General features: G+C 34.8%; 2 protein-coding genes across 4 annotated transcripts; one reads left to right on the top strand and one right to left on the bottom strand.

Moving 5' to 3' along the window:
* Positions 1-309: 309 nt before the first annotated feature.
* Positions 310-8323, top strand: LOC114262905 (uncharacterized). 2 transcript variants are annotated; one of them, XM_028203336.2, is made up of 4 exons: positions 310-822; positions 1008-2626; positions 4629-5059; positions 7310-8323. In XM_028203336.2, exons 2-4 carry the CDS (start codon positions 1714-1716, stop codon positions 8024-8026), a joined length of 2061 nt encoding a protein of 686 aa, XP_028059137.2. In that variant the 5' UTR covers positions 310-822; positions 1008-1713; the 3' UTR covers positions 8027-8323. The 2 variants fall into 2 exon arrangements, with proteins under 2 accessions (XP_028059137.2, XP_082722782.1); XM_082866656.1 differs by having other exon boundaries at positions 534-761.
* A 1120-nt stretch (positions 8324-9443) lies between these two features.
* Positions 9444-14044, bottom strand: LOC114262906 (uncharacterized). 2 transcript variants are annotated; one of them, XM_028203338.2, is made up of 6 exons: positions 13866-13957; positions 13031-13087; positions 11774-11918; positions 11627-11695; positions 10881-10987; positions 9444-10219 (listed from the first exon to the last, which is right to left on the bottom strand). In XM_028203338.2, exons 3-6 carry the CDS (start codon positions 11907-11909, stop codon positions 9647-9649), a joined length of 885 nt encoding a protein of 294 aa, XP_028059139.1. In that variant the 5' UTR covers positions 11910-11918; positions 13031-13087; positions 13866-13957; the 3' UTR covers positions 9444-9646. The 2 variants fall into 2 exon arrangements, with proteins under 2 accessions (XP_028059139.1, XP_028059138.1); XM_028203337.2 differs by lacking the exon at positions 13031-13087 and having other exon boundaries at positions 13866-14044.
* Positions 14045-14550: the final 506 nt, after the last annotated feature.

Consider the following 14550-nt stretch of genomic DNA (forward strand, 5'->3'; position numbering starts at 1 on the left):
CAACTTGGCCTAACAGATTTCGTGAGTCTGCACAGATAAGTAGGTAAAATGATATTTATGCTTGTTTTTATCAATTCGGTTAAAAGTCATTTTTTTAATTTTTTTAAATTTTTTTAAGTCATATTATCTCTCTATTTTTTTATACGTTTTTTTAAAATATCAAAAAAAATTAAAAAATCAATTTTTAACATCTATACTATTATATATGCGATGACATAACTTGGTGTCTAATAGTGTGGTGACTTCTCATTCTGTCATGTGACAAATTTTTATATCCTAAAATAAAAAAATATTATTCAAATGCATGACCAAGATTTGAACTTGTCACGTGATAAATTTTTCTATCCTAAAATAAAAAAAAATATATTATTTACATGAACAAAATTTGAATTTAAGATCTTGAATTTCATTAAGAACACTCTTATTATTTAAACAATATACATATTACAATATTAAATTTTTTATTATTTATTTTTATATTTACTTATTCGAATTACAGATATATATTTGCTACAGTACTTTCCAAAATAAGCGTCACTTAATTATTTTTTTTTTTTTTGCTTGGCAATAGTAATTTCATTCTTAGCACTATATATATATATATATATATATTTGTATTTCTCTCTAACTTTGTAGCGGTATCGTCTGTGTGTAGATAGGAAATGGGTGTTATGATTCCGAGGAATCCAAACCCAAACCCAAACCCAAAATCTCTTCACAGCTACAAGAATCGCATCGTCGTCGAATCTTGGGTCCGCTAGGTTTGCCAAACATCTCTTTTCTTTCTGAAAAATCAGCCTTTTCGATTTCAGAATCAGAAAAGTAAGCCTTTTTTTTAACCTCATAATCTTTCTTCTCCTTCTCATAGTCCATGGCTTGATACTGTACTTGTGAGCTTTGGCGAAAAATGGGTCACTCCATTTGTGGGTTTTGCATTTTATAGGTTTGTGGTTCACACATTGGTAATGTTGGGTTCTTGCTGATTATGGGTTCTTTTTGATTAATAGGTTTTGCAGTGAAGGGATTGATTTCAAATGGGTGTTGCTTGAATTTCTGATATCTGTCCTCAGCTTGGTCTGATGTGTTGTTGTTGTTTCTGATATGAGTCTGATTCTTTGGAGGTTGAAGGAGCAGTGTATTTGGGGCTCTGGCTAGCATTTTATGTTTCTAGCGTTGGGGCTCTGATTCATTTGTTGCTTTTTAATATGTCTTTTTGGTTGACAATTTGTGTCTGGGTTTGAGGGTTTTGCAATTGATTATTATTGCTCTAAAGAAATAGATTGTACTTGGTTCTTGAATTGAGGGATCATATCTTGATCGTTAACTAGTGGAGATAGTTTGGTTTCATTTGATTATTGCTCTAAAGAAATAGTTGTATCTTGGCTGTGAATTAGCAGGAATTGTTTGTTTTTATTTGATTATTGCCTCACAGAATTAGAGGGTTTTGCAATTGATTATTGCCCTAAAGAAATAGTGTTATTGGTTCTTGAGTTGAGGCATTGTATCTTGGTTGTGAATCAGGGGGGATTGTTTGTTTTCATTTGATTATTATTGCCTCACAGAATTGGAGGGCTTTTGGTTCTAGGATTTCAGCATTGTTTGGATTCATGGAAATTTTTGTCTTTGGGTTTTTCATGCTGAGAATTGAAACAAAAAGGAAAGTTTGTATTGTTGAATTTGGGTAGTGTTCTTGCTGGGAAAGGTAGAGAAGACATGGATTTATGGATTGCTGTTGCAGCTGCTGGTGCCGGCTATGTAACCAAGTGTTGGAAGAAGAATCGTTCGATGGATAGGGAAAGCTCATCAGAGTTTTCTTCTGGGGATTCCAAGTTTGTGAAACCTGAATCACCACCTTCCATGGGCCACCTTTGTGACAAGAGCTGTTCTTTCCAAAGATTGGCACCAAGAAAAATACTAGGTGAAGATGTTTTTACAGAAACGGAACAAGCTGCACATAGTGCTTCTGCACCAGAGATGGCTTTGACTAGTGGGTTTGACTGTGAAAAACTGGTTCATTCAGATAATCACAAGGATTGCAATGCACTTTCTATATCAAGTTTGTGTCCTCCTGTGTACTTGCAGAATGAACACCTTCAAGTAGTTACAGAAGGATTGACAGTAAAGGGCAATGTGGGAGAGAATGTTGGCGATTTATTTCGTGAACCTTCTATGAAAGAAATGGGCATTGCTTATGGTCTTGCAAAGAAACGAAGATCTCTTAGTAGTAGACAATCCAATAGGCAATTCGTTAAGCCTCTGACTTCCCTAGAAAGTTGCCTAATGGCTCAATTATATAAGGAACATGCTCGAATGGAAGAGTATGTGCTTAATTCTGTTCCCTTACTATCTTCACCAACAGTGAAACCATTCTTTGTGACAGATGGAAAGAAAATAATCCACAAAGGAGGGGACAATTCTTTCAATTTGCAGATTGAAACTGAGAAAAATAAGCCGCATAAGGAAATATGTTTAGCAGAGCATGAGACTGTATTTGGGGTTCCTCCACTGCCACATGTTGGGTCTTTGGAGCTCCCAAATGTGAAACTTAAAAAAGGAAAGGAGCTGGGTGGTAAATTGAGCAGTTCTAGTAAAATGGTCAATGGAAAAAGCCTCCACTCACTAGCAGGTGTGCTTCTCTCACTCTGGCTGAATTTTCTTTTCCATGTGTGCATGATTTTAATATGATAAAACATAAAAGACTATTTCATACAAGTTTGAGATAGCTATCATACAATTTTATTGCTCATCTGACTTCCAAGCAACCATAGGCTGTAAGTTACTTTCAATTGATTTCAAATCAGTGAAAAAAAATTGTGGTAAATGTGTCCTCAATGTATCATGATGTGTCAGAGATGTCTTGTAACTCCTTTTACTTGTTTAATGGTATAGTGTCTTCGTTGCTGTTCAAAAAAATAAAAGAGAGTTCAAAAAATATGTAAAAAATTCAGACACTTATTTGGATGTGACACTTGTCTGAGATGAGTACAGACATGTCCATGTCCTAGACACGGATACAAGAACTGAGAGAGAGTGTCAGTCACTCGATGCTTCATACCTCAGATCTTGCTTGGAAAGACTAGTCACCTTCAGCATGGGCAGAGGGTTGACCAACGAACCAGGGTTTAAGATGCGGTTGACCTTGTGACTGTCAATCTCCTCAAACTTGATCATTCTTTGGTATCTCATGCCCATCAAAGTTTTTTTTTTTGTTTGGGATGAATAATCGAACTTTATTAGAAAAGCGTCAAGATGATGCAAAAAATACAAAAATTCACCCCACAAAGGGTCCAAACATGACTAACTAATCAAATTCTCCACAAAATCTACAAAAGCCAAAACATTTGGATCAACCGAACTCGTAACCCAACTATACAAAACCATCAACAACCTATTCTCTAACCATGAACGGAATGACACACATCCTAAAAAACTCGCCTATTCCGCTCCAACCACACCAACCAAAGCAAACAATAAGACGCAAGAACCCACGCCTTTCCGACGCCTCTTCTCCACCCGAGCCCCACCCCAACTTTTTAACACACCCAACACAAACCCCGGCTACACCCACACCAAACCAAACAATGCAACAATGAAACTCCAAAGTCGAGACGCAACGGGGCAATGAAGAAGTAAATAATCCATTGTTTCCGCATCCCTACAACACATGCAACACCAATTAACCAAACAATGCCTTTGCTGGATTAAATTATCAATAGTCAGAATATGTCTTAGAGCAACTATCCAAATGAAAAAAGCAACGTTAGACGGTGACCCCATTACCCAAACGCTCTTCCAAGGAAACACACCAGCATTATCCCCCACAAGTTTGCCATAAAAAGAAGATACCGAAAAACCCCCTTTGGATCTCGGACAATCCCATCAAAGTTTTACTCTACCTTCATCCCTTACACTCCATATGTTCTGTCTTTGTCCTACTTAACTTGAATCCTTTAGATTCTGAAGTATCTCACCACAATTCTAATTTAAAGTTTACTCGTGTTTTGTCAACTGAAATTATATGTCTGCAAGTAATTACATACTACAAGGGATATACTCTTGAATGTTCTTAGTAAGTTCATTCATAACAAATGCAAAAGGTTAAGGTCTTAATGTTGATCTTGGATGTGAACGAGTTGTTGGAAATTCAATTGTTTCTCCTTCTACAGTTCTTACACTAGTCACTGCCCCGTTGTATGTGTCTTTAATTATACCAATGTATCAAGTTGAAACTCGTCTTTCCATATTTTTGAATTAGCTGCCTATGTTGAAAAATAGCTTTCATAGATGGAATCTTCTTCTTTTTTGTCCTTCTTTTATGTTGTTTCACTTTTTTATCTTCCCGTTCCCCCCCTTCCCTCCCCTTTTGGGCTCTACAAATGAAGTGCTAATGCCAGTCAACCTGTATCTTGGATGGCTCTTTTTAATAACCTATAGCTACTAATGTATGAGGGAATAAAAAAATTCTTAATGAAATCATTCACACTTGCAATTACATACATGCCTAGACATTATAGTGAGGTAGGTTTCCATTTTATGACATTTTGTAGGTTGTGTGGTGCTCAATTCATTTACTTGAATAATGTTTTCTTTTTTCTGATTCTGATTCCTAATATTTTCACATTGATCAGGATCATCCCATGGGGCATTTCTTTTTGGTCTTGGATTATCTGTAGGCGTGTTATCTTCTTTATTAGCAAATAAAAGGGAGGTAGAAAAATTGAATGACTTGTTGAAGCAGACTGAAAACTTGGTTCAAGATCTACAAGATGAACTTGAGATGAAAGATTCGTTAACCGTGAAAGAGCTTGCCATTGAGGATTATGAATCACAAGATGCATATTGCCGTTCTTATAACAAAAGGGCACCACATTCATTTTCATCTGAACAGAATTTGGATGGTTCAACAAAATCTGACAGTAAAGAATTGCCTGATCAGAAAGCAGAGGAGGATTCTGAATCTATGAGTAAAATTGAAGCAGAGCTTGAAGCTGAACTGGAAAGGTTGGAACTAAACATGAATTCATCAAGTTTGGAGGGAAGATTGTCTGATCTAGTTGAGGTAATAAGCAAAAAGTCTTTATTTATTATTTATTTATTTATATTTTGTTGAGGTAAATATCGACTTAATTTATTGGAATTCACTATTGACCTTTGATTAGTTTTTTAAGAAAACAAGGGTAGCATTTGGTAGAGTTTTAGAACTATGATTTAAGAATAGAGTTATATTTTGAATTGTGAGTTTTGGAATTATGATTTGAAAAGAGAAAATTTGTTTAGTTATGAGTTTTGAAAAAAGTTTTGAATTGAATTTTGAATTTTTGATGTGGCATATGAAATGAGAAAAGTTGTTTGGCTATGAGTTTTGAAAAGAATTTTCAAAACTTAATTGAATAACTTATAACTCATAACCAAACACACAATTCAAAACTCTATTGAAAATTTTATTCAAAACTCATGACCAAACTCTTTTTAAAATTCAATTCAAAAAAATAATTTGTCATTTTGGTCTAAAAAAATAATTTGTATATTTAAAAAATATCAAAAACTATTATAATTTTTTCCCCTCAAATAACAGGTGGCGATTGGCAATTGGCAATTGCCAAAAAAAAGTACTGTTCCGGTCAACCAGCCGGGCATCCTCCCGGATGTTCGGGTAGACGACTGGGTAGACCAAAAATTCAAAAACTGTCGGTTTACCAAACATGTTTTCAAAGTATGCTTTGAAATTGATTTAGAATCATGATTTGAAAACTTAAACCAAATGTAACATTAGAATGTAAGGGTGGAATTAGTTTTAGAAAGTTAAACCAGGCACGGCCATTGCTTACCTGTCTCGTGTCTACTTCCATAATTGTTTTGCTTCAACACCTCTTCAAATACTTTGGGGCTGTTTAAAAAAGCTGAAAATTAAGTACCAAAAAACTTATGTACTGAAAGAGTTATGCTAGGGATCTCAAATATTCTATCAAATCTCTCACATGGGTGTGGGACCCACACACATTTGGATTTGTGTGAGTCCCACCCCATGTGAGAAGTTTGGTAGAATATTTGGAATACATAGCATTTCTCGTATTAAAATAGTTGTATGCTGACTATTAAGCTTGAAATTTTCAATGTAACTTTGTAAATTGAGATTAAAAATGAAAACGGACTTTTACTAATCATTTTTGGTAGCATTCAGCAATAAGTCAAGTCGCTCTAACTTTAGAAGTAAAAAGTACTTTTAGATTTAAGTGGTTGGCGATTGCACGTCATCGAACACACTACATTGGAAAACAATTGGATACATTCAATATTTATGTGCTTAATTGTGTTGTCAAACAGGATGAAATATGAATTCTGTGTGGTTTGAACTTCAGATAAATTTCATATACATTACTTTGGCATCGTTGACCAACTAGACTTTGAACTTTGCAGCCTTTCCATTGCCAACTACTTATTATGTATTGATGTGAATAGTCTTTAGTATTTTACACCTTTGCTGCTTTCACCAGGAGGCAAGTACGACATTTTTTTTTTTTTTTGAAATATTTAAGTAATTTCAAAAGTTTGCATCAAAGCTAGCATGCATGACCAGTTACTCACACCCTATACCATATTTTGGCACATTTCCTAATTATTATGAACAATGTTGGATGTAAAAATCTTGCACTTATGTCCCCTAGCAGATAACCCAGTGGCTTAGACCACATCCCGCCAATAAAGAGACTCAAGTTTGAGTCTCCTTACTTACCTATCACAAAAATCTTGCACTTATTCCTAAAAAACACCATGCTTTGGTTTCCCCTTCCCATTTTTTATTGTATCATTGCTCTTTTTTAAATTTATTTATCCAGAGTGACTCAAAATATCAAATTTCAACTGAGTTTACTCGTGACAAATAGTTTTGAAAATTGGACAACCTTCTAGAAAAAAGGAACGAAATTTTGTTTCATTTTCATCAAAGCGGCTGAAATGTTTCTGTCTCTAGGAAACTGACGCAAACATTATTGGAAAACTGAAATTTCTAAGTTTGTATTGAAACGTAATGAAACATGTTGACAATGATTTGTTTTCTCACATATTAGAATCCTTGACCGGAAGTGTTTTTGTTAAATGACACTCGATGCTCATGTCAAAGGTAGCATTGGTAATTTACCAGATAATTGCTTTATGTATTTTTCGTCTATTTTTAAGGTACATAACTAACAGCAATAGGTGCACCTTGAACGTTTACTTTGCGTACAGTTAGAATGAACTCTCTTATGTTACGGTAATCATGTTATTTTGTTGGTTTTATGAGATTTGATGGAGCATAAACTCGCTGCAGCTTGACCCGGACTTTGTACCAGACATCACTCAGGGCGAATTGAGATCTGACATATTTGCAAGCCAAGCCGGTGCCCAACCTTATGCAGACCAAGATGGAAGTGGGACCTCCACCCCTCACTCTGCTAACTATGCGGTCTCTCCCCGACAGCTAACCTTGTGTCTGCATGAAGTCATTCAGTCCAGACTAGAAGACCGTGTCAAGGAGCTCGAGACAGCACTTGAAAACAGCCAGAGGAAGGTTCACTTCATGGAATCAGAGCGTAAGATTTTTTGTAGGGATTTTTTGGACAGTGAATTTAGATCCTCTTACCGGGGAAGTCCAATTGTGATGGAAGAACTAAATGCCATAGACCAATCTGTGGTTATTGATCTATCAAGGGAGGCTTTATACTCTTATAATGAGGCACATGATGAATTCATGAAGATAAATGAGTTGGAGGAAGGTGATTTGACATCAGAAGGTCAGAAAAACCATCAAAAAGCCCTGCCAGTGTTTGATCAAAATGGTAAAGCATCACCGGCACTAAATAATCGCGAGGTAAGGACGTTGGATGAGCACGTTTCATCTGGGAATGGTGGTTTTAGCAGAGATGAAAGTGAAAATGGCCATGATGAGACAGAAAAATTATTGATAAAGAAGATTGTGGAGAAAACCAGGAAAGGTTCTTCTGTAATTTTAAGTGCTGAAAAGCGATTGTTTTCTGAGGATGAATAAGAACATTGAACAGAACAAGAGAAGATTTTGCAGCATATATATAGAGAGGTAAAACAATTTTTCATTAATGGCAGCCACAAATTCTTCTTTCTTTCCCTTTTTTCTTCTTGAAAGTTTTCCTCCTCGAGAAAATATTGAACTCACAAAAGGAATAGCCAGAAAGAAGTTGAAATTTTGAGTGAAAAGTATAGAATGCCCTGTATTTTTGTTTCTTGTGTTCTTTCTTTTGCTTTTGTATTTGCCCTTTTGATCAATTGGATTTCATGTGTTTCACATTAATTGACATCTTTACTCTCAGCTCAGCGGTTTTGTGAAATTTTCACTATGCCATCCTCAATGCCTCTAATTTCAGCTGCCAAAATAGCCAAGTTCAGCATAGACCAGTGTTTCACTATTCACTACTATTTTTTGGAAGAAAAAAAGGTCACTAGATATATTTTACCTCCCATGCATATCTACACAATAATATATTGACTGTTTACTTGTAGGATTCATTATATTTATTAAAAAATTGATAATAATAATAATAATGAGACTCAAAATCATATTTAAAAATTAATGTGACTCACCATAGTACATTGGAACAAGAGTTTCAGTGTAATATTTTGATAATATATATGGCGTTGTTTGATGTAGTTTAATAGGACTGTTTGTAATTTTTATATTTTGGACATTTGTGTCAATGAGCTTTCTGTTTATAACTAATTAGGTAGCAATAGTTTGAATAATTTGAAAGCAAAAAAATATATTGAGAAGCTAGAGAAGAGAGATGTTTCTAATTTTACTTTCAATGTATCGACTTCAATTTTGGAAAAACCTATACCAAAAATATATCTTATACTTATTATGCAATTTCATAACCATGTGAAGAGCCTTCTCTGAGCCATGAATTCACAAGTTGACATGGAATGTCTAGAAATTCATGTCATAAAACAACTCGTAAAAGAATTCAAATCATCTGCATTTTATGACATTCAAAACTCAAATCTTCTACATTTTATGACATTCAAAACATTTGCAGTGCACTCCCTGTAGTGCAATTTTTTATGTTTTGGATCACAACACGCCATGTCCAAAAAGGATTGAGATTTGAAGTTATAACGATATACGTTTTAAACTTTGCAATTCGTCATAAAACAGCTGATGTGAGATCAAAATCAAAATAGCACATCCATTACAAAATAAATACAAAATGGCAAGAGAACTTTATGCCCCACCTAGTTTTCAGTATTACAAGTGCATGACATCAAACAATGTTCTAATTGAAAATAACATCTTCAGTCTGTGTCATGCCCATACTTCATAATCAAAATCAGCTTTGCTTAATGAACCAGCATGAAATATCATTTCATTCAAGATAACAAATGTGAAAAGGCTGAACAAAATATATGCAGTTCATTCTACCAACACTTCCAAATATAAAAATTTGCAACTTAAAATTGCAACAAACTTCAAGTTTACAAAGCCGAATCCAGAATTGAAGAAATAAATAGTTCAGAGAGAGGGTGGGGGTGGGGCTAAAGGCAATAAACAAGACTTGGTAAACTGAAAGGAAGTAAATTCAATCACTTCATATTCTCAGCATTCCCAATTATTGCGAAAGTTTTTCTAGATACTCTTTTAGGCCCTTTTGTTGGCATAGTCGTCAGGCTCATCATCATCATCCCTATAGTTTCCCACTACCGAATCGTCTGGGACAAAACCCCCGGACGCAGTAGCCACGTTGCCACTTTCATTGCTACCAAATTGATCACCACCAAGCCCCAATCCTGTACTTCCATCAAATCCATCACTTGCGGAGCTTACATTCAGTCCAGCATCACCACTGGCAATACCAAAACTCTGGTTGCCACCACCATAATTACCACTGCTCCCACTGTCGTAATTAGTTCCACTTGCATAAGTGCCGCCTTGGGAATAGTTGCCTCCTCCATAACTGCCACCACTACCTCCACCAAAACTCTGGTTACCACCGCCATAATTGCCACTGCTCCCGCTGTCGTAATTAGTGCCACCTTGGGCATAGTTGCCACCACCACCACCACCATAACCACCGCCACCATAACCACCACCACCACCATAACCACCGCCACCATAACCACCGCCACCGCCGTAACCGCCACCACCGTACCCTCCAGTTCGCGGTGCTCTATCATTTGCATAGTTCACCCTCACTGTACGGCCATGAAGTTCCTGGCATAAACATTCAAAAGAATCACTGCCAACTAAAGTTCCAAATTAAATTACACTAAAAAAGCTAAAAACCAATATACCATACAGAGAGCTATAGTAACGAAACTTTTTTATACCAAAGAAACAAAATTAATACCAATCATGTTTTTCTTTTTTCTTCACATCATTTTGTATCAGACTGTAATTGTCTACAAATATTTCCCAACACAAAGAACAGTTGGTAAAACTTTTTCACATTAAAATGTAGTTCAACACTTGTTTAAACATTATCAAATGAAAAATCAATGACAAGAATAGCTAGCCCTCCCAAAACAAATAGAAACAAAAATTATACATGCTAAACTGTCACAATGAAAAATATCATTTCTAAATTCCTCTTTAATGATCTGGAATTTCTAAAGGAGATCTGCTCAAGAAGCATCATTGGCTCATATGGAAAGTGACCTTCCAGCAAATGACAATAATCTTGTTGTTTCCGTAGAGATTTCAGCTTCTTGAAATTCAGTTCATGACCATTGGCTAATTATAAATTATGAGAAATGTGCTAAGAAAGATAGTCCCTGATACCGTTACATAATAACATTAACAACAATTTTATGACCAGCACATCACTAATCTTCTACTGAGTCATGAAGACAGAAAAAACACAAGGAATCAGTACCTGTCCATCCAAGGCCTGGATAGCAGAAGAAGCCTCCTCACCACTAGTGTAAGTAATAAAGCCAAACCCTCTGGACCTACCAGAATCACGATCGATAATGACTCTTGCTGCAAGAAATGTCAACAAGGTCAGTGTTAGTTGCAAAGCATTCAACTTCTCATAACATAAAACCTAGCCTCCCTAAACACATATTTCAAAGCCAAAGGATCTCAACAGAAACACATAACTCTTTTCTATTCCCAAGAATGATGTCTATGCATAAAGGAGTAGGGATAATGCTTGAGCCAAAGCAATGAAGATTCACCAAGTTTTGGCAAAACACAACATACCAAAATGCTGGGAAACATGCAATGCACAGTCCCATTTATCTTATAATGGATAGAACATGGAAGCAAGACTCAGTGATATTACAGAGCCATTAGGAAAACTTAAGGCAGATAGATACCAGTCATGCACAGACGCAAATTCAAAATTTCTTGTTTCAAGTTCAAAACCATAGTCATCAAATTAAGAATATCAAACAGAAACAAACATGTGGTTGCACTCTCAAACATCACTTTTGTTCCTGTGACACAAGCATGCAAGTAACACCCAACAACTTGATTTCAAGTTGAATCCGTGTGCAAGTATGCTACGAATTTTAATGAAGAATATCAGAACAGTTCAGCAAACTACGCACCAAAAAAATCATCATGAAGCACCCTTGGGCTTACATGTACAATGTTATACGCCAAATTAATATATACCTTCAATAACTTCTCCATATTTATCAAAAGCTTCTCTCAGACTTGTGTCATCTGTGTTATATGAGAGTCCTGCGAGTTCAACAAAACAAATATTAGCACAACACTAAAAAAATGATCATAACTTCCACTTGAAAGAACTGGATGCACCTCCAACAAAGACTTTGGAAGATGACATGCATCTTATCATCTGGAAGACAGAAGGGTTGGATCCAGAGATTTCTGAATTGATGTGCTTGCTCACAGTCTGCCTGAGTATATTCCCAGCTTTACTAAAGAAAGCCATTGCTGCAACCTAAAACAGAATACAAAAAATGTAAGTTAGTAGACTAAAGCAGATAAAATTTCCACGGGAGAACAAGAACATGACAAATCCACATGGCATATTGGAATGCCTCTACTACAAATTACGACTAAAACAATCACTCAACACTAAAGAAATATTTTCATACACTTTGCTGATTGTCGCTTAACCTTGACGTTCTGGTATAAAGGTTGAAAAATCAGCTGAATAATCAGCATGGGTTAACACAAAAAGATAGGTAAAAGTAAATTCCACAAAAATATCTAATACAGACATGTGGAGGATAGCATGTGCACAGAGACATGGCTTAAAGAATCCACACGGAAGCATTTATGGTGCTTTTAACATGCAAGTGTTCATTTTCAGCATAAATCTATTAAACATTGTCTTATTTATAATCTCATGTCTTTTAGTTGTGCAGTTGTACTAAAACTTGGAGATTTAGAAGAATCCCAAAAATCAGCCACATGCTAATAGTTAATACAAAGACTTTATTCAGCTGTGCATATAATGCATCATCCACATTTTGAATTATAAGCTTCAAGCTATTAGTGTAACTTTGAAATTATTTCTTCATATTCAACATTATTAAAATTCTAAGCCATGAAATTCCCAAGAGAATATAATGTAGCATATCTAAAAAAAGATCATATCTATAATGTAATTCAAATTTTCATCAGGCCCATACTTCGATATCAGCAGCTGTAAACTAACATGGGACTTTAAACTTAGGCAAGTTGTCACCCAAATGTGATTTGTTTTCAAAAAGCTTGTGAAAACTTCAAGAGTTTGTCATGAAAACACAAATTTCAACTCTCATTCAGAAACATACAAAGAAAACTACCATTTAATTCATTACATGAAATTAAGTAACATCACCAGTGTTAGTCTTTTGAATTGCAGGAGCGTTTAGACCGGGCCAAACCTCCATTCTAATTCACCCAGATAAGCAACCCTCAAACCCAACCCAGTTTCGACAAGGAAAGCGTGACAAAATTTTAAGGTTTTGGCCAAAGGAAGGATTCAATTGTTTTGCTATTGACATTCAATGTGTTTCTTGGGAACAACAATATCAGCAAAAAGAATGCAACAAGAAATTTTACCAACAAGGAATAAATCAATTCTAGCACTTCAAGTCTTCAACTATTAACGACCAAACGCTGTCAAGAGAACAAAAAACAATAAAACACGCATGACCCACTCAGTAACACTCCATTTGAATCATGAGGTGAGAAAAGAAAACAAATAATTATGTTTTATCACTATCATGTTTGGATGGGTAAGAAAGCAAAACATGCAACAGAGGGGATATATGAGTGAATTTTTTTTTCCTCCTTTGTATTTTAATGGACAATCTCAGTATTACACACATTTTATAACCAATCAAAGTTGTTTCTCACTAAATCTCACCACTGTGGTGAGAAACAAAATGGGCAAAATCCCAGCTTTCTCTTTCGCACCATTTCTCACTTAAACAAAGAATCTCATCATTTATAATCATTTCTCACCAAACCACCCCATCCGAACCGAGTGTAATTTTCCACAGCTACTGTCCCCCATTCTCAGAAACTAGTTTTCTCTAATTTTGCAGTAAGCTTTCAATTTTATTTATTTATTTATCTTTAAATCACACAAAAACCATTTTATTTTCTAAGAAGAAACAAAAAAACGTGCTTTACAAATTGTATCACAAACCCACCGAGATCAAACTTCCATTTATCACTACTCTAGCTCACAAATCGTCAACAAGAAGTTAAAACACAAAGATTAATTAAAGTTAGAAAAATACATCAATCAAAAATCTATCAAACACCAAGCAACACAGTCCAAACCAAACTTTGGAGAATGAAATCAAGCATAAACAGCAAACACATGCATACACGCAAAAATCAAAGCAATAGATTGAAAGTAAAATCAGAAAACTAGGGCTTTTGCTACCTTTTCTGTGTCGCTTGGTACGCTTGGCCTCTCTCGCTCTCTCTCTGCTTAAAACCCTAGAAATGGGTTCGATCGAGGAGGGTTTTGCGAGAGTGATGCCTGGGAGAGTGAGAATAAGTAGTGTTATAATTGATATTCACCGTTGGATGGTGTTTTGGACCTTGTGAGCCGTTGGATATAAGAGGGTGTGACCGTGGATTCAGATATTATCGGAAAAAATAACAAATAAAATTAATCAGTGTGTTGATTTTAATTTTTAAAAAATTAAAATTAAAATTTTTTGTATTTTTTTAGTTTTAGTAAATATTTTAAAATATTTTTTTATTTTATTTTTAGATACACTTATTTAAATGTATTTAAATGATAAAATATTTGTAAAAAATGTTTTAAAAAATTAATAAATATGTAAAAATAAGAAAAATATACTTAATTTTTACATTTTTTATATTTTTAGTATTTAGCGAATTTTTTTATAAAACAAATCATAAATATTATTTTAAGTATATTTATGTTAAATATATATAAAAATTATTAAAAATATTAAAAAAATTTAACAAAAATAAAAAATTTAAAAAATAAATTTAAAAAATAGAAACCAAACCGAATAAATCTTTTTATTATTAGTAGTGTTTGATATGTGCCGGTGGCCCATTAAGCCCGCTCAATGTTTATAGAGTTTAAAATT

Source organism: Camellia sinensis, chromosome 4, assembly GCF_055761805.1.
Source record: "Camellia sinensis isolate YWXY chromosome 4, ASM5576180v1, whole genome shotgun sequence".
Classification (NCBI taxonomy): domain Eukaryota; kingdom Viridiplantae; phylum Streptophyta; class Magnoliopsida; order Ericales; family Theaceae; genus Camellia; species Camellia sinensis.